The sequence below is a fragment of the Artemia sp. Qi Xiang Cuo genome, chromosome 1 (genome assembly GCF_049724085.1).
Source record: "Artemia sp. Qi Xiang Cuo chromosome 1, ASM4972408v1, whole genome shotgun sequence".
In the NCBI taxonomy this organism is placed as follows: domain Eukaryota; kingdom Metazoa; phylum Arthropoda; class Branchiopoda; order Anostraca; family Artemiidae; genus Artemia; species Artemia sp. Qi Xiang Cuo.
In genome coordinates, this window is record NC_142794.1 from 43,495,629 (window position 1) to 43,523,344 (window position 27,716).

General features: G+C 36.6%; 1 protein-coding gene and 1 pseudogene across 4 annotated transcripts in view; both read left to right on the forward strand.

Moving 5' to 3' along the window:
- Window positions 1–27,716, forward strand: part of LOC148956345 (hrp65 protein-like) — a 171,266-nt gene that overhangs the window by 118,325 nt on the left and 25,225 nt on the right. Inside the window, exon 11 of one of the 4 annotated variants that reach the window (XM_089106028.1) lies at window positions 23,814–23,839. The exons of 2 other annotated variants lie outside the window; for them this stretch is intronic. In XM_089106028.1, coding sequence (XP_088962154.1) covers window positions 23,814–23,824 — 11 coding nt within the window. In that variant the 3' untranslated portion in view covers window positions 23,825–23,839. Of the gene's footprint in view, window positions 1–680; window positions 2,400–23,813; window positions 23,840–27,716 lie in introns of those variants that run through there. One more of the 4 variants, XM_089105813.1, reaches the window with a different exon arrangement.
- Window positions 1,350–17,079, forward strand: LOC148956347 (EH domain-containing protein 1 pseudogene; annotated as a pseudogene).

Here is a 27,716-nt window from a genome sequence, read left to right on the forward strand (position 1 = left end):
ACAGTTTTGTGGCTTAGCCGCAGCATAATACTTGTATTCCTATTGAAGGTTATTTGTTATCTAGCATGAATCATTGAAGGGATGAGAAAAAAAATGGACGTTTTAGTGGTAAATTCCAAAATTATAAAGTACGTCGTTCCAGGCTGATCAGTTTTGAAGATTCAGACTGTTTTACCCAATTAATTTATTTGTAAAACATAAAACTGACGCTTCCTAATGCCATCTCTTATAAAACTTAGACCTTTCACGGCACAGCAATGCTTTTAAAGTGATTTGCATCTCTAAAATAGTTGTGTAAAGAGTCAAATGTAAGGAATAGCACACTTTTAGTGATAGTTATTTCTAAAGTTTCCGCCACCATGCGCAAGAAAAATAGTATTTTCAAACCATCTTCTCGCCGGAATGAATGTTTCTATCGCTTTAAGCCTTTTTATACTCATTTTGGTCGTGTCCTCTAAAAGGAAAGGAGAAAAGAGAAGGGAGGGTGGGAACAGTCACGATAGTAGGAGCCTCCTTACGATAGCAAGGTGGAAATAGGAGTTCTCACAAAATTCCTGTGCTAAAAAAAAATCCTGACATGGGAAATCAAGTGTTTGGAGTTTTGGGACCTGTCAAAGTAAATGCATGCTGGTTTTTTTTTTTTTTTTTTTTTTTTTTTTTTTTTTTTTTTTTTTTTTCAGAAAGCATAAGTTTTGTTGCTGGACATCAAGTATCGGAAGGTTCACCCGCTATATCGGAAGTGCGTCTAAGCTTTGAGTTAAGCGACATTACGCTGACATCCTGCAAGTTGCAAGCACGTTTCAGTGGCCACGGAAGCACGTTTTTCTTAACTTGTTTAAAAAGACAGGACGAGTGGTACTTTCTTCTAAAAGACTTGGTGATTGCAGTGGCAAATGAGTGTCGCTACAAAGATAATGGGGAGAAGATAGCATCCATTGGCAAAAAGCTTGATGCTTCTGTAAAGGCTCGCTTTCTTAACCCGTTCAAAAGGCAACAACCTTTTAAGTGTTCTTATGTGAAACTGTCTGAACTTCCTTCAGTTGCACTCGGTTTACTAATTTCTTCTGGGAAGCAAAATGAGTATCCTGTCCGTTTGATAAACTTGACAAAGTTTTTGCACGAAAAAAGATGGATGTCTTTATTCGTCACGGATGACAAATTAGCAAAGGTGGCTGCTGCTAGGCTTAAGAAAAAGGTCTGTCAGAATTCTACGGGAACGAAAAGACTTAAAAAATTGATATCCAGTCAAGTATCATATGACAAAACGAGTCCCGGTGTTAATTAATCATGAGGCTGAAACTTAATTAATTAATTTTTCCATGAAAAGTTCTACGGAATATAGGAGCATAATGGCTTCTTGTGAGCTTTGCTTTGACCTGGTCTACGCTATGTGTTACCATCTTCAGGGGGAGGAAAATGTTATTTTCATACATCATGGGATAAAGAACATGCAAATCATTGTGGACGGTTGTAGGCAAGGAACTGAACCATTAACTAGACCAACACCAATTGTTTTTCACGTCTCATGAAGGAGAAGTCTTCATCCATAAAAAATTGAGTTCGCTAACTGTCAGCCAGAAGCAGACCAGACAATTCTCTTCTACATTTGGTAGATTGCTTCGAGTTCAGATACGAAGCGTTTCTGTCTCGTAGCTAGTGACACAGATGTGTTCCTTTCTTCGCTTCTGTTTTTCAGAAATTTCAGTGAAAAATGTTCTGGTATCGATATTTCCATTGATCTCCTTAAAAACGTTTTGCTTCAAGAATGTCTACGCAATACATGAAATATTTCAAAAAATCATTCTTGAACTCGACTTTCTTCGCTTCGGTTTGCTCCGGAGTGGGTTGTAACACGTTCGGTTATAGCCAGGCTTTACGAATGGTTTTCGGAGTTTTGTAATAAAGTATTCTTCCAAAACCTTCATCGAGTGTTTTACAAGCGATCTGGTCCGTAGGTCCTCGACCGGACGAATCTCTATTAATAAGGACACTTACGACGAGCTCGTTAACATTTTGCATATAGCCAACAATCGACACTTGTTCCCAGAAGTTTATCAAACCAATTGGAAAAGCCAAGTGAATCAGCAAGGACGCTAAAGTGCACAAAGTATTGGAATTTGTCCAAAAAAAACTATGACCTTGACAACATTCTTGATGTCCCCCTTTTTCAACATGAGGAAATACGATAGATATTGTGGATGAACTTTCACCAGGAAAAGTGGCTACCATCAGAATCATGATCTTTAGAAGTGGATGCCGCCCTGATACTCTTGATCCTCAGGACTACGCGTTGAACTCCGACTCCTTTGATTTAGGAGACAATCAAATTGGAGATTTACTCTTAGCTAAAATGCTGAAAAAGTGATAAGGTGTATTATAAATTGCATGGCTTCAAAATCAATTAATTCCGGCTGCAATGTATGTCTATTTTAATGTATTTATTGTATGATATATACAAGTATTGCTCTGTACTTGCTGCGTTTTAATGATAAAATCCATTAAAAATATTCGACATTGATTTGTTCTCTGAAGTAGTCTATTTTGGATGCATAAAGAAACGCCTTGAGTGAGTTTGGATCCTTAGCTGCTGTGGAGTCAGGTTTAGTTCTCACTACAATTCTGTTAAAGGCATAAACAGGCCCGAGCGCTCAAAGCCAATGCATGCATACAAGTCAGGCAAAATATGAGCTTCTTACTAAAAACTTATTAAAATTAATTATTTACCTTGCTATTTAGAGGTTTGATTAAGGATCTTAAGACGATCATTTAGTGCGTCCAAATTCGCAAAAATGTTAAGTAAATTGATCAAAAAATAGCAACGACTATAGTTCAAAAAAGAAAAGAGCAAGAAAATCAGTATCTAGTTAATTGTTTTGGTTTTGTCTCTTATCTAGAGTCCTGGTCATTCACTTTTTGCTATATTTCGGTCATCATAAAGGATTCATAAGCCGAATTCCATGGGGGAGGGGGAAGCCTTTAAAGCAACAATACAGCTGCTTTTCTTATTCAGCACCGATTGTCGGATGGACATGGTGTTTTTTGCTGCAAATCTTCGTCATTTATCACTACACAACATGTTGTTCCTTTTATTTTCTTCCTTCATACCTCGCCTTCTTAACAGAAGGCGAATAGTTACAATTTTGAATTACCTTAATACGACCTCTAATTTTATAGTCTCAAGTTTTGGCCAAAAATCTGAAATGCTCTCGATAATATAAAAGAAGCGTAATCAAATTTCGTGTGCTTATACATGTCTAAAAAAAGCCTGAATATCTATGTATATTAAAAAAAAACGGCTTCTTTAAAAAGTTTCAGTATTCCAAATTAATGAGGCCTTACGTTGCTATTGCACTGTTTTGTCAGTGCCTCAAAGCTTAATTTATCTGTTAAAGCTTCAACTTCGTGTCTTCTAGTTACGCTGTAAAACATAATGGTATCCTTTGACATTTGGTCGCCCAGTGTTTTCAATATTTTAAATCTGAGAAACATGTAGTTCGCATAGTTATTTAAAACGGACATTTCCAGAGCCTTGTCTTAATCAACTGTAACTGGAAATATTTAAATCTTTCACCAAACAGAATCCTGCAGGAAAACGCTGCGCTTTCCGCATTGCTAGATTTCTTCTCAAGCTCGAATCCATGCCCTAAAACGTACGTTTTTTTCGAAACCACATGTTTTCCCGCCAATTAATGGCACATTTAGGAATATGTATTATGAAAAACTACGTTTCAAGTTTACTCGTTAAGATCAGCTTATATCGTGACAAATTATGACTTTTACAATAATTGTGAAATCAACGTTTAAAACTTCGATCGGAAGGACGTTGTGTTTTCACAACCATGATGCACAAATAGATTAAACATCACTTTTTGTCCATTCCCCCATCTTCAAAAACAGTTTACATCTATTCTATACAGTAAATCTTAAATTGCATCGTCCTATAGTCCTAATGGCCTAAGGTTTTTGAAGTGAAGCATCTAATGGTCAAAATTGTTGGTGCTGAACAGAACTGCGCTTTGTTTGTGTGTACTGATTGCCTCTGGTCAGTCCATCTTATTAACTTTGCCATTATTAACAATTTTGCCAATTTATTAATTTTGCCATAATCAGCAATGTGAGAGTGGAGCAGTGGTAGAATATGATGCAAATTATGCAAATGATGTATAAATTTTTTCCGAGGCAATGACTAACTGATATATAAAATAAACTGCATTTTGTCATTTCTGAGACTTCTGTGCTTCATAATCAAAATGATTTAGCTTAGTCGAAAGTAATTTTCTAATTACTGAATCATTACCAAACTATTTTAAAATCAAGGTTGATGTTTTTCCCCTGAATTTCTCCCAAGGCCTCTCAACATATAGAATATATGGTCGTAAAATGCTTGGTGATGGTGATTCTTAGGTTCAGATTTATTTTAGCCAAATATGTGGAATTGTAGCTTGCAGCCTATTCAATGCCTGAAGATTGCATTCAGACCGGCCGGAAGATTAAATAAATGATCTCAACTGGTGACACAGCCCGCGTAGTCTCATTGGCAAGGGGCCCGATTTATGCAAATACTTAATTTAAGACAGAGGCTTTTTAGAAAGCAATTAAGCAAATTGTATCTTGTGCATGATATATATCATTACAAAATAGATTTAAAGCTTTTCTTTTAGCTACACTGTCACATAGTCTCAAATGTTTCATATTGCAGGACATTTCGTTATTTAAAACTCTTAAGTTTTCTACTAGAAAACTGTTCAGAACCTGCATTAAATTTTTTTGTAATTTCTTCAGATTTTCAAAACAACATTCTATTAAGGCAGATTTAACTGAGGGAACAGAAAATGGTTCTCATGTGCCAGATCGGACCTGTATCGTTCGAACCACGAATCTTACATAGTTAAAGTTCTTCTGTGAACATCATTGTTGCAGCATCAGATGCAGCCTTGTAAAGAACGAAGTCCAGCCGATAGTACCAAAAATTCGAGTTCCTACTCTTACCTTCCACTGGGACAAGTCCAAATTGACTAAAAATCATGATCTTTACTTTTAACATCAATAACAACACATCTATATACCCTAGTATCTTGTATCGATCCTGCCGGTATTTGGTTTACAATAACACAATCGATAAGGTTAGCCCTGTTGAAACCATTGAAACAGTAGTGCTTATTCCATGACGTCTATTCTCCAGAGTAAGATGACACAGATTTGGATCCAAAACCTATGATTCTATCAGTTGGTCAATATTCTACCGGAAAAACAACTTTAATAGGTATCTTCCTGAAAAAGATTGTCCTGGAATTCCATTTGGCTCAAAACTGACAACCAACGGATTTCATGTGGTGATGCATTGTGAGAATGAGCATATAATCTCTGAAAATGCCGCAATTGTAGACCAGTAGAAACAATTTAAACTACTTTCTAAGTTTGGAAGCGCCATTCACTCAGCCGATTTCAGTGCTGTTGTGTGAATTCTCCTGTTTCGAAAAGCTTGACAATAGTAGATACACTAGGCATACTTTCTGGTGGAAAACAGAGGGTGGGTTGTCGCAATGACTTTACTGCTGTCCTTCAATGGTTCACGCAACGAGTAGATAGAATTGTTCTATTATTTGATGCCCACAAATCGGACATTTCTGATGAGTTTCGACGGTCAATAGAAGCATTGAAGGACTACAAAGGTAAAATTGGGATTGTGTTGAATAAAGCTGATATGATTAATCATCAGCAGCTTGTAAGGGTGTATGGAGCACTTCTTTTGTCACTTGGGAACGTTTTTGCTACATCGTAAGTTCCAAGGGTATATATTGGATCTTTGGGACCAACCCCTTAGTTATTATTCATGTAGATGACTATTTGAAAATGAAGAACAGCACTTATTTGCCGAACTACAATCTTTTCCTCGAAATACTACTATTAGGAAATTGAATGACCTCAGTAAGTTTGTACTACTTGCCAAGGTCCGTGCCTATATAACAAGTGAGCTTAGAAAGGTTTTCCAACAAGGTTTGGTAAAGTCTCGAAAAAGAAAGCTGGTCACAGACATCGACCAGATTTATGAAAAAATTAAAAGAGAGTACAATATACGCATTGGAGATTTTCTTGAGAAGAGAAGACTGCAGAAAAAGCTAGCTAAACAGGAATCCACTAAATTCTCCTGTTTAAGCGAAAACTGCTTAAATAACTATCATATGCTTCCAAATACATTGATAAGCTAATCCAAATGATTCTTCCAGAAAGTAGAGAGCCGTTATATACAAATCCTTCAGTAAAGGATGGTACATTTGATGGTATTGAAGATAAAAACATCCATTGCTCTCAAGAAAAGAGAGGGTGCTTATTTTGGGTCTGGAGAAATTAGTTGGGTTGCATCTGGAGAACGAAATGAGTGGGATAGGATTTTCGAGAATCTTGGACCAGTTAATAGGAAAGCATCAGGGTCAATGGTTACCAAAGATATTAATAAATCTAAATTGCATCAATGGGTTTTTATGATTAATTTCAACAACTTTTTCCACAAAACAAGTTTCTCAGAGAAAAGTAAAGAGCTCTATTAAACCAAAAATGATCAGAAATAAAGTCATACAATCTTCAAAGCGTATAACCACCACTCGTCACCATCAGTAAATAAATGAAACTGAAAACGAACAGAAATTACAATGAATAACCGAGTTTAACTCAAAATGAACAGAAATTAACGTGAGTAGGGTTGATAACACCCATGCTTTCTCAAGACAGGAACATAACTTGCATTTTACTGAAAAAACAAAAAAAAAACAACTGAACATGGATTGTCAGTTTAATATACATATACTGATATTTATTCTTTAAAGTCTTGATAATTTCTACTTATTAAAGTCAAAAAATTGAAAACATTTAAAATATATATGGTTTTCAGTAAAGTGCAAATTATGTTCTGGTCCTGAGATGGCAGGTTTGCTGAAGAACTTTCAGGTTTGATCTGACGCCATTTAATAGGTTTCTTAGGTTATTTTTTGAAATCCCCATAAATCTGTTTTCAAAATAACATTTTACAACTATTTTACATGAACGTGTAATAACATTTACTTTAGATAACATTGTACATAAGCGTGTTGGAGTTTCTTAGATCTGCAGGCTATTTGAAAACTTCTCTGCTCTTAAACCTGTTTTGTTGCATCGGTTTCGGGTTTTCCTTAAACTTCTGGTTTTGCAGAATTCTAAGAATATAGAAAAATTTCTCGAGTTCTGTGATTTGAATCTGTTTTTCAAAAATATGTTGCATCTACTGCCAAGCAGTAATATCTGTTGTCTTAAGTTTCAGCTTCGCTCTTTACTTCCATCAGAAAACTTTTTTTTATATATATTTAAAATAGAAGTAAAAGCCCACGTGCATAAAGTGCATGTTGCACTAATAGTGCTTGATATTGGACATTTAATCGTTATCGAGATGGATTACCAATCCGGAAATTTTATCAAGCTTCAGTAGAACATTTGGTTTCAAATCTAATAACACGTACTTTTTTTTCTCTGTAAGAACTAGCTGAATTAAGAAGTAGTCTTTTAGGCTCTTATAATTAATCAATCATCATTTTTCCACACTTTAAACTTGCAATCTAAGTATTTAATCTTCTAAGGCTGACTCTCATTTTAAAATAAAGAACAAGAACCAAGTTGGATTTTGGTTTTATAATGTTTCATTTCTAGGAACTAAACCAACGACTCTGATTTTCAGTGACACTGAGACTGACGAACCAAAAATGGACTGTTATAATAGGATGAAAATTATAAGTTTTATGTTTCATACACTTGCAAAAGAGTCCTGTTTCTCAGGTTCCTTCGATAGAAAAATATCGGTGCTAACTCTTCAGTCGGATGTGCTATCAAAAATTTTTTTATTGAAAATTTCCTCTTATTTTAGTACTATCTCTTTCCCGCAAGCAGCTCTTTTACATAATTTATTTGTACGCATTATGGATTTTCGTCATTGTGGGTTCTCATGTTCACTGTATATATATGTTCCTCGGCAGAATAGTTTGTATAGTCGAGAAAATTTTTTGGTAAATTTTAGAAGAAGAATTGCTGGTAATCCAAGAACTTGTAGTGATATGGATTTAATTTTGATGAGGGATTTTAGTGTGTATACCGCTGCTGCGGTAGAAATCCTAAATGTTTTAATCCCAGATTTACGAGATTTATCCCAATCTGTTATAGAATGCCACGAAATTACAAGGATTAAAAAAGATTAATAAACATTTGGGGAAGAAGGTTCCTGGCACTTCGCGGGGATGATGGTCTGATTATTGTAAATAGAATATTTGGGAAGGATAAGGGTAGGGGTGAGTTGTTTTGTCTTTCGGGTCCAACTTCAAGAGCTATGGGTTATGCACTGATTGGTAAGCAATTTGCTCCAGATATAATTGGTATGGTAGATATAATTTCAGGTGAGGATGGATCTGATGATAGTTGAATGTATCAGGATGGTTGTCTTTGAGTAAGAAATGGCCATGGTGTTGGGTAACAGTAGGATTAAGAAAACGACCTAAATGCAATTTAACAGGTAATGATATTGAAGCATTTAAAAGGGAGCTTTCGGATTCGTTTGCTACGAATAAGTTGAATGTGTTGGAGGAGAATAGACAAGATCTATGAGGAATAATGATGGAATAAAATGAGATAAATGGAAATTGTAATTAACCGTCTGTTTAGAAAAAAGAAACAATGAACGGTATTTTGGTTAGGATTTTAAGAGTTGTTTAAAAGAATTATGATAACAAAGAAGATTAAAATTTTATTTTGGTTAAATACAAATATAAAAAAAGAAAATAAAAAAATAATAAATGAAAAAAGAATTCGATAATAAAATGAGAATAGATAATTTTGATGGTGTTGTAAAAAAATCTATTTAATGAGCTGTGGGATGAGATAAGGACTGAGAAAGAAAGGGTAAAGGGAGTAAACCCCGAAGCCGCGTCAAAATAAAAATTAGCGGTGGCGGATATAATTCTGCCGGCGGCGGCGCGCCGCCGGTGACGCTCAAATTCTTTTTGGTGGTGCGCCGCCGAAAAATTATCGGTGGCGCGCCGTCAACTGATCGGCGTTTGTTCTATTTTTAGAGGTTTTTTTTGGCTACTTTTATAAAGCTTTGGAAACTTAACCGGTATCAGTTTTTATCGTCATTCGGTCCACAATTTCTCTTTAGCTCCAATACCATGACCATACCCCAGACAAAATTAGGACAAAAAATGAATCTTAACTTCTCAAAAGCATTCTTTTAATCGAAATGATCCACAGAGAGACCTTAGACTGCTTATAATTAAATGAATCCGACCAAACAGGTAATTTAAAATTTAATTCAAATTAATCTCTAAAACTTGAACTAAGCATATTTACTTGCACCATAAATCCATGGCTAATTTATGAAACATCAATGGAATCTGATTTGTACATCTTATCTTATGTTTGAATTTCCTGGTCTTGCAAACTGCATTCCACTTCTTTGACTATCCTACCCCTCAACCTCTCATTCTTCACGTTACAGAAATTATTATTTTTCATTGCTCCAAGATTGAATCCTCTTAAGTGATAAAATAAAAGTTTAAAAATTAAACATTTAACCATCTCCTTTGAGAATGAAAAAGCTTATTTTTGCCCTTCCCATCTCAGCAATTAAGGTACTGGGGTAATGGACGTACTTGAACATGGCGGGTAAGCATGTCAAACGATCAAAGTTATACTTTAGCGTATAGGATTTAATATTTGATTTTTTTTTCTTTTTACATAGCCAATTTTAAGAAAGTTAGCATATCGTTTTTTAAGAACAGTTCGTTCCCAGGCTGCAGTCCATATTAAATTTTTAATTCTGGCTTTAAATTTTAGAATTTAATTTGAATTAAGTTCTAAATTCCCTATTCGTCAATTCTCAGGCAGTTTAAGGAGCCAGAATTAAAAAATCAAAACATTTAGCTAGAAATAAACTCTACTCCTTCCCTTTAAAGCTTTGACAAGCTTGTAGTTATCATGTATAAAAGTAAGCTTGTTAACACGGTTTGGAGCCAACGTAGAATGCATAAAAGTAATAATTAGTCCTGCACCACTGAAAACCCTCTCTGCTGCGGCACTTGTTGCCGGCAACGATATAACTTTTCTTGCCAAAGCTGCAATCCATGACAGCTGAATGCAATATATTTTTCAGAAGGCAATGGTTGGATTGATTGTATCAACTAGAATACGACCATCTCCTGGCATGGGCTGCCAAGGCCAGATATAAATAGACTTGACGCCAAATCACATCATCATTTTCATCCTGTTCTTCATCATCGCTCTCAAACATTTATCTGATCAAGCCGCCTCCTATTTTATGTATGATCATGAAGAGATTTAGAGTTTCCGCTTTTCTGAAAAAATCCACAAGCCATATTCACACAACTGATTGGGGTAGCTGATTCACTGACAGCACCGGAGATTACAGCCTCCTCTTCAAGTTTTTCGAGGGCCCTCTCCTCTTTTTACAAAAGAAATTTCTACTGCACTAAAATGCTCACCACAAGTTGAACTTTAGGAACCTGGAATGTTGATTGGACAAATTCCGTTCACAGGAGATGTGATAAAGTACCATATGTCAGTCTCTAGCACTAGAGTCTTAACCATTTTGAACAAGTATTCCCTTCTTGTCAGTGAACCATCAAGAAGGTTCAGATGGTCATCAGTTCCATTTATTTTGAATTTTTCGAAGTCCGAAAGTGCAGCTGTCACCATGAGATGGGAAGCGAAAGTCAAACTATTTCCTCATCTTTTCTTTCGGAAGCAAAATACAGCTACTATCATTTGGCTACTCTTCAAGGTGAACTCTTAGGAAGCCCCGACAAAGCAGAGCAACATTTAGGGTGGGAAAGAATTCTCCCTCAATAGCCTCGACTATAGTAGAAAAATTTGATAGTAGACAGCAAAGGTCACGCATCAGTTCATATTCCTCATCATCTAGAGCAAGGTCAGGTTTTCCAATTTTGCACAAAACACTCGACAGAGGGCTTTTGTATTGAATAATATTTAGTATCATACTAAATGTTGCATTCCATCTTCTGGGCAAATTCCATTTTAAAGACCTGTATTGTTCATATCTTGGTAACATAGGAGGCAGATGATTAGCAACCTGCACAATGGGCAACTGAGCATCAGCATCAAGAACCTAATCTAAATCAAAAATTTTTTTTAAGGAATTCATTTCTATTTTAAACTTTAATTTTCTCGAGAAGGTTGTTAGGAAGACAAAGAATTTTTTCACCTAAGTTTAGTTCTTCCCCTTTGTACATGCTCCCATGTACATATGTAAAAAAAAAGCATGCATATATGTAAAAACCTTGTTCTAAGGCTTCTGCGGAATAGCTGCCTTTTTTGGATATGGTAAAGCAGTTATAAATAAAGTATTCAATGAATATCATGGCTAGTCGAAGCTCATTTTAATTAGAAAATATTACATTGTAGCGAAGAGGACAGAAACAAGTGAATGGTAATCTAAAGTCCATAGTTGATGAGTAGATACAAAAACAATTTGAGTGGATAAAAATTTTTTGCACGTATCATTAAATAGTAGATTTTGTATTATATTTGCTTCTCAATAGTCTCAGAAAATAATTCGGTGCTTCAAATTTCCGACGGCGCGCCGCCGCCGACCGTATCAGCGGCGACGCCGGCGCGCTGAAGCCTTTTCGGCCGCGGTGCGCTGAAAGATTTTTGGTGGCGCGCTGTCGGTTTTGGCGCAGCTTCGGGGACTAAAAGGGAGTACCCAGGCTTTTCTAGTAACAGGTTCATGGCTCAGGTACCTATAAAGTTTGGAAGGTGAACCTATAGAAACGGAAGAGGTAGTAGAGACCCCAAAAGCGGTTCTTTCTCCGTTGAAATACCACTTTCGTTATTTAACGGGTTAAGTAAATAATGAAGAGCTTAGGTTCCTTCTTAAAAATATAAAGGGGGGGGGTCTGCTTTAGGTGAAAATGCTGCCCTTAGAATCACGTTAAAAAAAATATATCATTTTTGTGCCGATTGTAGTTTTTCTTCGTAATAAGGTGTCAACTTCAGGGCAATGGCCAAGTGAATGGAAAACATCATTTATTAATGCCGGTTTTTAAGAAAGGAGACCCGCAGGCACACGAGAATCAACGTTTAATAGCGATCTTTCCTGCTCTGAGCAAGGAAATGGGGAAAATATTAAATACCGGGCTATGTAATTGGTTAAACAAAAATAATGTTATATATGAGGAGCAATGAGATTTTAGGATCGCTAGTACACTGCAAGATTTTCAGCCACTACTGAATCTGATAGCAGAATAATTGCACATGAAAAAAATTAGCTGAAAGTTGGAAAGTGTGCAGTCATTATTAAAAAAAAAAATATGAAAGGACATGGAGGAAATTCTAAATTTAGTTTGAACTTTATGAAAAGTAGAAATGATGGTGGTTTTTAGTCAGTAGACAAAACGAAACGAAAAGGCACAAGTAGATATTTTGGCAAGCCCTCAGTGCTAAAAAATAAAGAAAAATAACCTTTTAAAGTAAACTCCAAGAAAGCAGAAGAAACGCTAAAACACTTCTATATAATTCTATAAAATGCTATATGTAAAGCTAGGGCTGACTACAAATGTAAGTGTGAAGAAAAACTAAAAAGTGCCCCTGCAAAATGATGGTGAAGTGTTGTCAAAGAAGCCCTATCCTCATCTAAACCTACCCCAATATCATCACTTCAATTTGAAATGGTAATGAAGCATTTTGGCCAGGAAAAGGCAGATGCCATTACAAAAGCTTTTGAAAGTCTCTCAATTTGATGACGTGGGAGACCCCCTCCCCCTCTTCACAATGAACAGATGCAAAAATCACTAGTGTAAATACAATCAGCAGCAAGGTTATTAGAATACTCTGGCACCTTGATGTCACCGAAGCTTCAAAGCCTGATACGATATCCAACGTCGACCTCAAAAGATGTGATCCTGAACTAGCCTCTCTGTTTCGAACATGCTTTGCAGCGGGAACATACCCAAAAGCCTGGAAAGTTGTTCATGTAGTCCCTGTTCCAAATGTCTAATTGCACAGTACCAAGCGTGGGTCAAGTTTCTGTCTTGGGTACATGACATTCACCTTCTCTCTTTTGACATCGCAAAAGCCTTTGAACGCTTATGGCTCAAGGGCAAACTATAAGCCTATGGAATTGATGATCAGCTATTTGAGGCACTTGCTTACGGCTTCATTTCAAAAGACCGCCCGGCTTTGGCCAGATTACTCCAAGGAAGCATTCTTAGGCCAACTCTTTTTCTGGTGGTCATAAACAATCTAGGCGACAGCCTTGTGAAAACCATTACCACTCTGCTTATGAGATGACGACAAAGATCTCCATTACAAAAGACGAAGATACCAGCAATCCCCATAAGGAGCTTCAAGCTGATTAAAAAAAAAAATGAGTTGTGGGCGGATGTGTGTCTTATGAGTTTCAATGCATCAAAAACAAAATAGCTCTTCATCTCGAACGCGCGGAATGGGAAGGATCCTATTTTTTTTATTTTCAAAGGAGAAGCAATAACAATAGTAGACACAATACGCCTCATTTCTCATAAGATCTCACGTGGAATAAACACCCAAGCAAAGTGATTTCCTTCTGCTACCGAAAGCTAGGAGTCACCCTAAGATGCAAAACGCACCTCCCTCTCGAGTCCATTTTGATGCTATTCAAACCCCTGCAGTTGATCCAGGATCGTTTTAACGTGACATAAATGTCGATGTTCTACAAATATGTGCATTACGCTGAATCTGAGAAGGTATCGAAAATCGTTCAGACAGAATAAAGCTTTTGCGAACAACATGCCAAAGTAAATCTCGGTAAAATTACCTTGTGCAGGGTACACCCCGCCAGGTACACATGAAGAAGGAATGGCCTCCAGCAGAGGTAATACCATAAAAAATATCTCTTGAGGCCCTTCAAAAGAAGTTATAGTAAATACCTCAAAAGGCAATTACTAAGACTAGCGGCACATCATCACTCGTAACGGAGCCGTGAAGCCTTTAATAAAAAAGAACAGTTGCACCGTGACTCGCGACATCTCAACAGTCTCTCAAGTGGAAGTACTTCATCTTCCATACACTAAAGCAGCTGCCTGCTCAGATCCTTACTAGTGGCATGTCCCAGAAAATATGTTCTAAGATGCCGAGTAATAACTAGTTTTTGATCCTACGACTAGTAGTGGACTCTTATTCCGAGCTCTTTACACCCCGCTGTGGCTTCATCATATGCCATACAAGGTCAGACGTATGAATGTCTTCTACCAAAATTTCTCTAAAGTACGGATAGATGGCCTCTGAAAAAAAGGTCATTTGTTTTGTTATTTGACGAGAAGCCTTCCGGGACAGCACTGGGGAGCATAGTTCAATAGATATCGGTAACACATCATACGAAGCTGCTGCGAAAGTTTATTGTTTCTCAAAAACATAGAAGTGTTTTAGCGTTTCTTCTGCTTTCTTGGAGTTTACTTTAAAAGGTTATTTTTTTTTTTTTTTTTAGCACTGAGGGCTTGCCAAAATATCTACTTGTGCCTTTTCGTTTCGTTTTGTCTACTGACTAAAAACCACCATCATTTCTACTTTTCATAAAGTTCAAACTAAATTTAGAATTTCCTCCATGTCCTTTCATATTTTTTTTTTTAATAATGACTGCACACTTTCCAACTTTCAGGTAAATTTTTTTCATGTGCAATTATTCTGCTATCAGATTCAGTAGCGGCTGAAAATCTTGCAGTGTACTAGCGATTCTAAAATCTCATTGCTCCTCATATATAACATTATTTTTGTTTAACCAATTACATAGCCCAGTATTTAATATTTTCCCCATTTCCTTGCTCAGAGCAGGAAAGATCGCTATTAAACGTTGATTCTCGTGTGCCTGCGGGTCTCCTTTCTTAAAAACTGGCATTAATAAATGATGTTTTCCATTCACTTGGCCATTGCCCTGAAGTTGACACCTTATTACGAAGAAAAACTACAATCGGCACAAAAATGATATATATTTTTTAACGTGATTCTAAGGGCACCATTTTCACCTAAAGCAGACCCCCCCCCCTTTATATTCTTAAGGAGGAACCTAAGCTCTTCATTATTTACTTAACCCGTTAAATAACGAAAATGATATTTCAATGGAGAAAGAACCGCTTTTGGGGTCTCTACTACCTCTTCCGCTTCTACAGGTTCACCTTCCAAACTTTATAGGTACCTGAGCCATGAACCTGTTACTATAAAAGCCTGGGTACTCCCTTTTAGTCCCTGAAGCTGCGCCAAAACCGACAGCGCGCCACCAAAAAACTCAGCGCACTGCCACCAAAAAAACTTTCAGCGCACCGCGGCCGAAAAGGCTTCAGCGCGCAGACGCCGCCGTTGATACGGTCGACGGCGGCGCGCCGCCGGAAATTTGAAGCGCCGAATTATTTTCTAGACTATTGAGAAGCAAATATAATGCAAAATTTAATGTTTAATGATACGTGCAAAAATTTTGTATCCACTCAAATTGTTTTTGTATCTACTAATCAACTATGGACTTTAGATTATCATTCACTTGTCTCAGTCCTCTTCGCTACAATGCAATATTTTCTAATTAAAATGAGTTTCGACTAGCCATGATATTCCTCGAATACCTTATTTATAAATACTTTACCATATCGAAAAAGGCAGCTATTCTGCAGAAGCCTTAGAACAAGGTTTTTACATATGTGCATGCTTTTTTTTTCATATGTACATGGGAGCATGTACAAAGTGGAAGAACTAAACTTAGGTGAAAAAATTCTTTGTCTTCCTAACAACCTTCCCGAGAAAATTCAAGTTTAAAATAGAAATGAATTCCTTAAAAAAAATTTTGATTTAGATTAGGTTCTTGATGCTGATGCTCAGTTGCCCATTGTGCAGGTTGCTAATCATCTGCCTCCTATGTTACCAAGATATGAACAATACAGGTCTTTAAAATGGAATTTGCCCAGAAGATGGAATGCAACATTTAGTATGATACTAAATATTATTCAATACAAAAGCCCTCTGTCGAGTGTTTTCTGTAAAATTGGGAAACCTGACCTTGCTCTAGATGATGAGGAATATGAACTGATGCGTGACCTTTGCTGTCAACAATCAAATTTTTCTACTACAGTCAAGGCTATCGGAGAATTCTTTCTCACCCTAAATGTTGCTCTGCTCTGTCGGGGCCTCCTAAAAGTTCACCTTGAAGAGTAGCCAAATGATAGTAGCTGTATTTTGCTTCCGAAAGAAAAGATGAGGAAATAGTTTGACTTTCGCTTCCCATCTCAGGGTGTCAGCTGTACTTCTGGACTTAGAAACATTCAAGATAAATGAAATTGATGAGCATCTAAACCTTCTTGGTGGTTCACTGATAAGAAGGGAATAGTTGCTCAAAATGGTTAAGACTCTAGTGCTAGAGACTACTTTATCACATCTCCTGTGAACGGAATTTGTCCTATCAACACTCCAGGTCCCTCAACTTTAACCTGTGGTGAGCATTTTAGCGCAGTAGAAATTTCTTTTGTACAAAAAGGAGAGCGCCCTCGAAAAACTTGAAGAGGAGGCTGTAATCTCCGGTGCTGTCAGTGAATCAGCTACCCGAACCAGTTGTGTGAATATGTCTAGTGGGTTTTGTCAGAAGAGCAGCAACTCTAAATCTCTTCATGATCATACATAAAATAGGAGGCGGCTTGATCAGATAAATGTGTGAGAGCGATGATGAAGAACAGGATGAAAATGATAATGTGATTTGGCGTCAAGTCTATTTATATCTGGCCTTGGCAGCCCATGCCAGGAGATGGTCGTATTCTAGTTGATGCAATCAATCCAACCATTGCCTTCTGAAAAATATATTGCATTCAGCTGTCATGGATTGCAGCTTTGGCAAGAAAAGTTATATCGTTGCCGGCAACAAGTGCCGCAGCAGAAAGGGTTTTCAGTGGTGCAGGACTAATTGTTACTTTTATGCGTTCTATGTTGGCTCCACACCGTGTTAACAAGCTTATTTTTATACATGATAACTACAAGCTTGTCAAAGCTTTAAAGGGAAGGAGTAGAGTTTATTTCTAGCTAAATGTTTTGATTTTTTAATTCTGGCTCCTTAAACTGCCTGAGAATTGACGAATAGGGAATTTAGAACTTAATTCAAATTAAATTCTAAAATTTAAAGCCAGAATTAAAAATTTAATATGGACTGCAGCCTGGGAACGAACTGTTCTTAAAAAACGACATGCTAACTTTCTGAAAATTGGATATGTAAAAAGAAAATAAAATCAAATATTAAATCCCATACGCTAAAGTATAACTTTGATCGTTTGACATGCTTACCCGCAATGTTCAAGTACGTCCATGACCCCAGTACCTTAATTGCTGAGAGGGGAAGGGCAAAAATAAGCTTTTTCATTCTCAAAGGAGATGGTTAAAATGTTTAATTTTTAAACTTTTATTTTATCACTTAAGAGGATTCAATCTTGAAGCAATGAAAAATAATAGTTTCTGTAACGTGAAGAATGAGAGGTTAAGGGGTAGGATAGTCAAAGAAGTGGAATGCAGGTTGCAAGACCAGGAATTCCGAACATAAAGTAGGATATATACATCAGATTCCATTGATGTTTCATAAATTAGCCATGGATTAATGGTGCAAGTAAATTTGTTTAATTCAAGTTTTAGAGATTAATTTGAATCACATTTTAAATTACCTATTTTGTCGGGTTCATTCAAATATAAGACAGTTTAAGGTCTTACTATTGATATTTAGGTCTGAAGAATATTTGTGACAAGTTAAGATTGATGTATCATCCTTATCTTGCCCGAGCTTTCGCCATCGTATCGAAGCTAAAAAGGAATTATGAATTAACTTATGATAAAAACTGATACCGGTTAAGCTTCCAAAACTTTTTTAAAGTAGCCAAAAAAACTGTAAAATCGAACAAGCGCCGATCAATTGACGGTGCGCCGCCGATAATTTTTTGGCGGCGCACCACCAAAAACAATTTCAGCGTCACCGGCGGCGTGCCGCCGCCGGCATAATTATATCTGCCACCGCCAATTTTTATTTTGGCGCGGCTTCGGGGTTTACTCCCTTTACCCTTTCTTTCTCAGTCTTTATCTCATCCCAGAGCTCATTAAATAGATTTTTTTTACAACACCATCAAAATTAGCTATTCTCATTTTATTATCAAATTCTTTTTTCATTTATTATTTTTTTTATTTTCTTTTTTTTATCTTTGTATTTAACCAAAATAAAATTTTAATCTTCTTCGTTATCATATTCTTTTAAACAACTCTTAAAATCCTAACCAAAATACCGTTCATTGTTTCTTTTTTCTAAACAGACGGTTAATTACAACTTCCATTTATCTCATTTTATTTCATCATTATTCCTCATAGATCTTGTCTATTTTCCTCCAACACATTCAACTTATTCGTAGCAAACGAATCCGAAAGCTCCCTTTTAAATGCTTCAATATCATTACCTGTTAAATTGCATTTAGGTCGTTTTCTTAATCCTACTGTTACCCAACACCATGGCCATTTCTTACTCAAAGACAACCATCCTGATACATTCAACTATCATCAGATCCATCCTCACCTGAAATTATATCTACCATACCAATTATATCTGGAGCAAATTGCTTACCAATCAGTGCATAACCCATAGCTCTTGAAGTTGGACCCGAAAGACAAAACAACTCACCCCTACCCTTATCCTTCCCAAATATTCTATTTACAATAATCAGACCATCATCCCCGCGAAGTGCCAGGAACCTTCTTCCCCAAATGTTTATTAATCTTTTTTAATCCTTGTAATTTCGTGGCATTCTATAACAGATTGGGATAAATCTCGTAAATCTGGGATTAAAACATTTAGGATTTCTACCGCAGCAGCGGTATACACACTAAAATCCCTCATCAAAATTAAATCCATATCACTACAAGTTCTTGAATTACCAGCAATTCTTCTTCTAAAATTACCAAAAAATTTCTCGACTATACAAACTATTCTGCCGAGGAACATATATATTCAGCGAACATATATGTTTTCTGTAACATAATATGTTCTCTGTAACATAATATGTTCCACATTAATAATTTCCAAAATAAACTTTGAAACCTTATCATCAAGTAAAAATATAAGCCTAGTTAATGACAACTTTCATAAAGTGTTCTATGCTTCCTGTTTCGCCGCATTTGCTCAGGTCAATTTTCCCCCCTGATATTTAAGGTGCTCGTACCTCCTAAAATCCATCAGTTCAAGATTAGATTATCTTGTTTTAAAACTTCCAAAAGTGGAAAGGAATAATTTCTGGATTTCCAGATTCTTTTCAGTTGATTCAAGGCTGCGTTAGCTTGACCTATTTTAGTTATGACTTCTTTTGTGGTAGATCCAGTATTCTATATAAGTAAGTAAGTAAGTATGACAGCACTAGACCCTTAAGGTACAAACCGGCGGTACTGATCTCCATTTCGTGGCCCTTCAGCCAGGAAGTGCAATGGGGGGCTGGGGGCCAGTCATCCTGTTCTTTCGCACATCCTTCCTGCTTACCAGCCCCAGATTTCTCCAGGTACCCATTTAGAGCTGGATTGACTCTGGACGAGCTTATAGAGTCACGCCACTGACCCCCGTTCCGAACCAAAGAGATGGCTACGCCATGGATCAAAACCGTTCCTCTTGGACAAAGAATTATTCTATATGTTGCTGCCCAAATACTTAATGATGCTGCTGATGCTTAATGATGCCGCGTATTCCATATGATGCTGCCCAAATACTCAAACTCAATAACTTGTTCAATTTCCTCACCAGCACATGTGATATGTAGGAGGGGTGGGGGATCGTATGTTGCATGGTTTTTATCTTTCCTGCATTTATTTTAAGACCAAGCTGTCTGGCTTTCACACTGACCCTGTGAATGAAGTACTTCAAACGTTGCTTGTAACCCTCAACTAATGTTATGTCGTCTGCAATATCTAAATCGCTGACAGAATATATATATATATATATATATATATATATATATATATATATATATATATATATATATATATATATATATATCTTCTATCACCCTTTGTATATGATAAGGCCGAAGAAAAAAGTCCATGTGAAACGCGTCGCAGTTTGCCCAATCAACGCTATTGGGTCGACACTTGGCCTGATAAAATAACAAAGACGTTTTTCAACTGAAAGTAATGAAAATATTAAAATTTAAAACACAAGAAATTATTCCGTATTTGAAGGGTTCTGACCCCTCCTCAATCAATCGCTCTTTCAGCTAAATTTTTTAGTGCTTTAAAAGAGCTTTTTATTCCAATTAAACTCCCTAGTGTTTCAGGATTCGTTCATTCATAAAGAATTATGACAAAAAGTCCAACTTGAGTGTAAATAGTGAGGTATTGAGGGGGGGGGGTGGGTACCCTTCTCACATTAGTAATAATTTCTGCATGTTTTAAGTTTTAATGTTTCTCCTCACTTTCTGTTGTAAAAACTATTTGATTTAATTTCTGACCGTTTTTCAGATCATGCCAGGAAATTTACCTCCATCCTCCTTGGAAAATTTCCTCTTAAAAACCCTCCTCCGCTCCTGAAAGTGGCTCTTGTACAAAACTATTCCCATTTAACCCCCCCCCCCTCTGTAAAGTTCCCTAAAAGAAACTTGCGTTTATATCTCCCCCTGAAAAATGAACAAAAAGAATCCCATAATTTTAAAAGCTCCAACTTAAATTTAATTCGTATCTATCACCTACCTATTTCGCACATTGAAGTAGCACATGTTCTACTATTTCTTCTAGACCACACATACAGTTTGGTTAAATCTCTTGATGAAATTTATAGAGAAATGAATTTAAACAACAAATGTCTGTATTTATTTGAAATGAATGACGTGTAGAAGCAACAATCAACTTCATCGTCCTATCTTATAAATTCGCTTTTATTGTTAAGCGAGGGATTATTTCAGCGAGTGATTGTGGAGGGGCACCCCGCTCACATGAGCAGTAATTTCTGTTTGTTTTAAGTTTTAATGTTGCTCCTCACTTTCTGTTGTAAAAACTGTTTGATTTAATTTCTGACCTTTTTTCAGATCATGCCAGGAAATCCACCTCCCTCCCCTCCTGAAAATGCTTCTTGTACAAAATTATTCCAAGGTGAAAATCCCCCCCCCCTCTGGAAAATTCCCTAAAAGAAACTTGCGTTTATTTCTCCCCCTGAAAAAGGAACTAAAAGAATCTCATAATTGTAAAAGCTCATACTTAAATTTAATTCGTATCTATCTCTTACCTATTTCGCACATTGAAGTTGCACATGTTTTACTATTTCTTCTAGACCACACATACAGCTTGGAGAAATCTCTTGATGAAATTTATAGAGAAATGAATTTAAACCACAACTAATGTCTGTATTTATTTGAAATGGATGACGTGTAGAAACAACAATCAACTTCCTCGTCCTATTTTATAAATTCGCTTTTATTGTTATAAAAATTTAGCTATGGCTCTCTTCCATTATGGGTAAGTGAGCCAAGTTTTTTAGGCTACTTTTATTCACAATCTCTCTGAGTGTTTATAATTGCCAACTTTGGTAGCTTCGGTATTCTACCACAAGCCTTGTGGCTTAACGGAAAATAAAAAACAAAACTAATAAATTAGTACTAATGTTTAATTACTAATTTGGTCATTATTAGAAATACTCTTCGTGGCCTACGTGAATTTAAAGTCGTATAGAATGATACCCTAGGCTCTTATTGGAAAATTATTGTTGATCAACAATGTTTAACAACAATCGCGAGAACAGATTTGTTTAAAGATTTTCACTGGAAAACAAATTTTTATTATTGTCTGAAATAAGGGGCAATATTTTCAAAATCAATTGGACATTCGTTTACTATTTCCAATTAGATTCATGTTTGCTGTCGCAATTTTCACAGTTTCTGTAGCCTTTTACTGTTTGATCAAATTCTAAATTTTAATTTTTTTTTTCCCAACAAATTTGGAGGGAAAGAGATAGATCATGCAAAATAAAGCACTTTCTGATGTCTTATAAGCTAATAAACCTAATAATAAATACGAAAACCATTATGGCAAAATATCTGTTTTTTATCATTCAAAATTGAAATTGTATTCTCCTAAACTCTGCCTTCAATTTTTTCGCTTAATTTGAGCTACATGTTTGACAAACAGCGATTTCAGTAGGGAAAGGGGTACCAGCACAGAACGAACACCGTGCTGCCACCTATAATTAAGTCTAACGCTGACAGTACATAATTTATGCATGTTTTTATGGTTTTTGTCACTGAGAATGAAAAAACAGGATTTTTCTCACTTTGATTGATTTTTCTTAGATGGTTACGAACATTTGGCAATTTATTTGTTGTTTTTCATGGATGCTAACAGTAATTTATGCATGTTTTTATGGCTTTTGTCACTGAGATTGAAAAAACAGGATTTTCCTCACTTCGATGTATTTTCATGGTTGATTTATTTGTTGTTGTTGTTGTTCGTCCAGGTGTACGCTAGGGGGAATATATTGATTCACGACTCGTCTAGGGGGAACTAAAATTCCAAGGTCAATTGTTTTATTGTTGTACACCTGTTCCATGTGTACCCTAGGGAGAATTTTATGATCAAGGAATGGGAAACAGGATCACGTGTCTCTTTCTAAGCCAATCAGAGAGTAGGTTACATCTCCTTCTAAACCAATCAGAGAGTCGCTTACAAATGGTTTCCCCCATCACATCGCAATTTGCCCTTGAGATTTCATATATAACGGACATGTGTTGTGATTAAATTATCATATAGTTCCAAGACACAAAGAATAAAACAACGAATATTATTGATGAGCTAGAAGCCTTGGACACAGCGATTTACAATGTGAGTTCTGTTTAGTACATTTTTATTCTTTATTTTCAAATAAAATCATTAGTAATCCCTCCAGTAAATTCAGGTAAATCCCCCCTCCCCCTCTAATACAAACTCCACTATGCTATCTTTATGCTTGCTAGAAAGCGTAAAGTACGCTTTTTTTTACCATGTAAACCCCCCCCCGTTAACGACTTTAATTCTTTCATTGGAAATAATTATCTTTTTCGATAAATTCTTGCTTTTCTATATCCTATCTAAAGTGTCAACTGGTTTCTGTTAACCCTTAGCTATTAATATTCTGATTCCATTTAAGCCACCACCCTTTCTTTTATCACTTCCGTAAAAGATTTAAATATGGGTTAATTAACGCATCCTGTCAACGGTCATCCGGTATCTACGAAACCAGGAAATTAAGCTTTTTGTAGGTTTCACAGAACCGCAAGGCGATGGATTCATTGTGCAGACATGTACACCCTTTGACAAGAAAACATATATATAACCCTGAATATATATAATCCTTATATATATAACCCTGAAGTTTAGTGTTTGGTTAGCTTTTATTTATCCGCATATTTATCAGGTTGGCTATTTTGAGATCTAGATTTTAAATCATTGGCTTGGATTTGATGCAGCTTTTGGCCCTACGGAATAATAGTTTTTTTTAATTTATTTTCTAAATGGTAAAAATAGAATTTCTAGGCTTTTCGGGTCCGATTTCTCACAAGTTGTGTATTTAATTTTTTCTCTACATTGTAAAAATAGGAGCTAATGACTGTCGCAAATTTTACCTTTCGCTTTACTAAAAAGGGGGGAGGGAGACTTCATTGTGATATATGATTTTTAGAAAAAATTATAGCTAGGTTAGGTTAGAGGGGGGGTACTAATTTTTATTCTGTGAAAAAGGGAAAATTAATTCAATACTAAAAATTTTTTCTCTTCTTTTTAAGGCAAATTATGAAGAATGTGCGGCCCCTCCACCTAAGAGAGCAAGGGGTAATAATAAAACCCCTGCGAAGGCGACAGTTATGCAATATGGTCGCTGGCCGAAGCCCCCCAAAGAAGTGTTGCCTGCTCAGGTGCATACCGTCACTGGTCCTACTGCACAAGCCGCAGTCCAATCTGTACAAGAATGTAACATCGCCGCTGGCCCGTCCACTTTCCATTATGCATTGCCAGGACCATCCAGCACTCAAGTGCAGCCAAAATTTGGAGATGTTAGTTTAAATTGTATTTTTCGCTATTTTTCAACCTGATAAAATATAACGCTCTCCCTTTGATTCATAACAAGTGCATGCATTCAGTCTACTGAATTAGGTTAGCGAAGCCAAAAAAAGGCACTATATCCTGCTCATAATAAGTAGCAAAATCCTTTGCGATATAAACTGCTTTATTAACGAAGGGCTCTCCTTGCCTCTACAAATATTATAAAAACAACTTTCTATCGGAATGAGTTGTGTATCATGAAAGGGATAGGCTATCCATCTCAAATCAAGTAAAGACACCTTTTTTTTCAAAGTAGATAAAAGATTATTAATATGACAATTTTTGAGGGGTTTTTTGAACAGAATCAAAACCTACTATGTCAGGTTTTAGATTGTAAATATCATATATTAAGTTGGAACTTTCAGAATATATAGAGTAGTTAGATTAGTGAATTAACCAAATGCTACTACTAAGCAGCATGTTTTTTTTAAATAATAATAATCCAATTTTTTAAAAATAGGGTGATTTAGACACCTTGAAAATAAGCTATTTTTCATTTATAGGTTGTTCTAGTTCCATACTCGCCATCTCCCCCCTGCTCGTCAGTTAGAGAAAGAGAGGACGCGCCTATGGAGCTCTACAGCAATGAAATATCCACACAGCATGGTATACTTGTTAATTCACTTGAATTTATTCCTGATAACATTGATGAGTTTTTAACTGATTTTTTTTTTAAATGTTGATAATAGCACAGTTGGGCAGGAGGGGGACTTGATTCCAAACACAATACAAATATTAGAGGATTTTTCCAATGAATTAACAGGGAACCCTCCCCCCACTGATAACATACTTACACTTCAATCGAATGAAGTGCCTTCCCATAGCCCTATTATTGAACAATGTGGGGGAGGGGTGGTGATAATAATAATATACAAGAGGAGGGGGAGGGGGTAATATTCAATTGACACCATTTCCCGAGTTTCATCTCACAAATACAATTTTAAATACAATAGTTGTCTACACTGCAACCTTTGGAGACCCATTTAATTCGCTTTTGGGTGGTAATTTTGTGTTTGACCCCGTAGAAATTGTTCATGACTATGTAGATAGAATTCGTGCACAGCTAGAGAACCAAATTCAGTTGTGGGGAGGGGGTAGGAATTCAATTAAGGTTTCTATTGTTTTAAAGGTATTTTATTTAAATGAGGGAAAAAGTGAGGTTTACCATCATTATGTACATACCGAGATGCGACTGGTCTATCCAAATTTAGAGAAATATGAGGGTGTTTTTTCCGAGTGGATAGGTCAAATTATTACGCATCTCGAGAATTATAGCGTAAATGGGAGTGGGTCAGTAGTTCTTTATGTCGAAAATTTAAGCGTTAATATCTGTAAATTTAAAAAAGATTTTATTTTAAGAGGGGGGAAGGGTCTGAGGGGTCAATAGTTTTAAAATATAATTCTGATCTAGAAGGTTGTCAAGGCGTACAGCGAAACTGTTTTTAAACAGCTCAAAAATGTTTCAAGTACGCTTTCCTCATATCAGTATTCGACCCTCTAGCACGTGACGCTACCAAGACGAATTTAGATCACTGGGCTGTACATGGGAAGGAGGGGTCCAATTTTCCCATTGTAGATTTCACATATTTAGAGGGAAAATACCAATTAACGCTAATATCTATAGATATTTTTGAAAGGGCCAATGTACATTTAAATATCGGCGTGACTGTGGTTCAGTATGAAACTGAATTTCAAGATGGGGTTTGTTCAAAAAGAAGGGGGTGGTGTTCCCAGTAAGGGGTCCATCGATTGAATTGGTCAAACATTGGGTTTGCCTGTTGTACACACCACCATCTAGTGACCTAGTCAATTCAATTGGCCATTTCAACCCAATTACAGACATTAGTAGAGTTCTGGGGGGTGGTAGGGATCTAGGGGTACGTTTCTACTGTCCAACATGCCTGTCACAATTTCGTAGCGATAGAAAGTTGCAAAATCATATGAAGCACTGTAGACAGCATGGCTACCAGTCAGTGGAAACGGTTTCAGGGGATAGGGCTATTTTACGTTTCAAAAATTTCCAAAACACCCTCCTCCAGAGCAACAAAATCTCGTTTGATTGTGAAGCGAAGTTGGTGGAAGTGAACGATCCTCGATTTCCAAACCGAATCAAAGAACATCAAACTATTGCAGCTCCTACGCCCACGCAAAAAGAGACAATTCTAACACCATGCAGTTTTTAGAAATAGTAAAAACACTGGATGAGGGAGAGTGCATGATCAAGGCACTGCCTAAATTAATTGGCACAGCTAATGGCACTATTTCTCGTTTGAGAAATACGCATTACCCTATGGTGTTGTCTGCAGAGGATCGTCTCGCGATTAAAAATAAAAAAATAAGTTGGGTTTGTAAAGGGGAGTTTGAAGAGGGGGATAAGGGGACTAAAGGGAAAAGAGGGGGGAGGGGGAAAGTCAGAGACCACAATCACTTGTGGCAGGAAATATCCTCTGGGGTAGTAATTTTAGAGGGGTAGCGCATCAATCGTGTAACATAAACGTTAGCCAGCAGTTTTTATCCCAGTTTTTATTCACCATTCAAATTATGATTTTAAATCTATTTTACTGGCACTAGCACGTATGCACAGGGAGGGAGGGGGAGTAGATAGTCCATGGTGAAATAATTTATTTACCGATAACATCATTGCCAAATCGGCCGAGAAGTTGTTGCTGCTCGATTTGAAATGACAGGTAGTAAATAATGGGCATACGTGTTGGAATAAAATCAGGTTTTTAGATTCCTTTAGTTTTTTTTCCCAAGGCATTGAGTCAATTGATTCAAATGCAGAAAAGCGACAATTTTGATAGTTTTCCTTTGCTTAAACAGCACTTTCCAGACAGTGAAATGTATGACCTATTGACCTGTAAAGGTTTATATGCATACGACTAATACTGTTCTGGCGCTCGCTTAAGCGAGGTGAAACTGCCTCCAATTGAAGCTTTCTACAATTCACTCACCAACAGTGAATGCACAGCCGAGGAATATTAGTTTGCCAAGAAGGTTTGGTCTAAGGGGAATTGTAAAAATCGGTTTGATTATCGTTGACTCTACTTGGGCAGTGAGGTTTTAATTCTGTTTGATGTAGTCTGTAAGAACACAAATCAAATATATCCAGAGTTCGGACGAAATATAGGTTAATATTTTACTACTCCACATTTGGTAAAGGACTTAATTTAAAAAATCATTAGGGAGGAAATAGGTCTAATCATCGACGTGGATCAACACCTTTTTGTAGAAAGATCAATGAGGGGAGGATATGTTTTTCATGGGGATCGTGTTTTGACAACCGATCCAAACGGACAAAACACCGGTGCAAAGTCAAATGCAGTGTTCTTGGACATGAACTCATTGTATCCCTCGGCAATATCTCACTAGTCTTTGCCGTGTGGGAACTATCAATGGCTTGAGAATCCTTTTGAGTTCCCCGACATTACCACAGTCGAGGACAATGGGCCACAAGGATGGTTCTTTGAAATTACGGGCACATTCCATTGGCGCTTCATGATTCAGTCAGAGATTTTGATTTTCCTTGTATCAATCAACCAGTGAGTAGGGACTCACTGAGCCCCTACAATCGATCATTGGTTGAG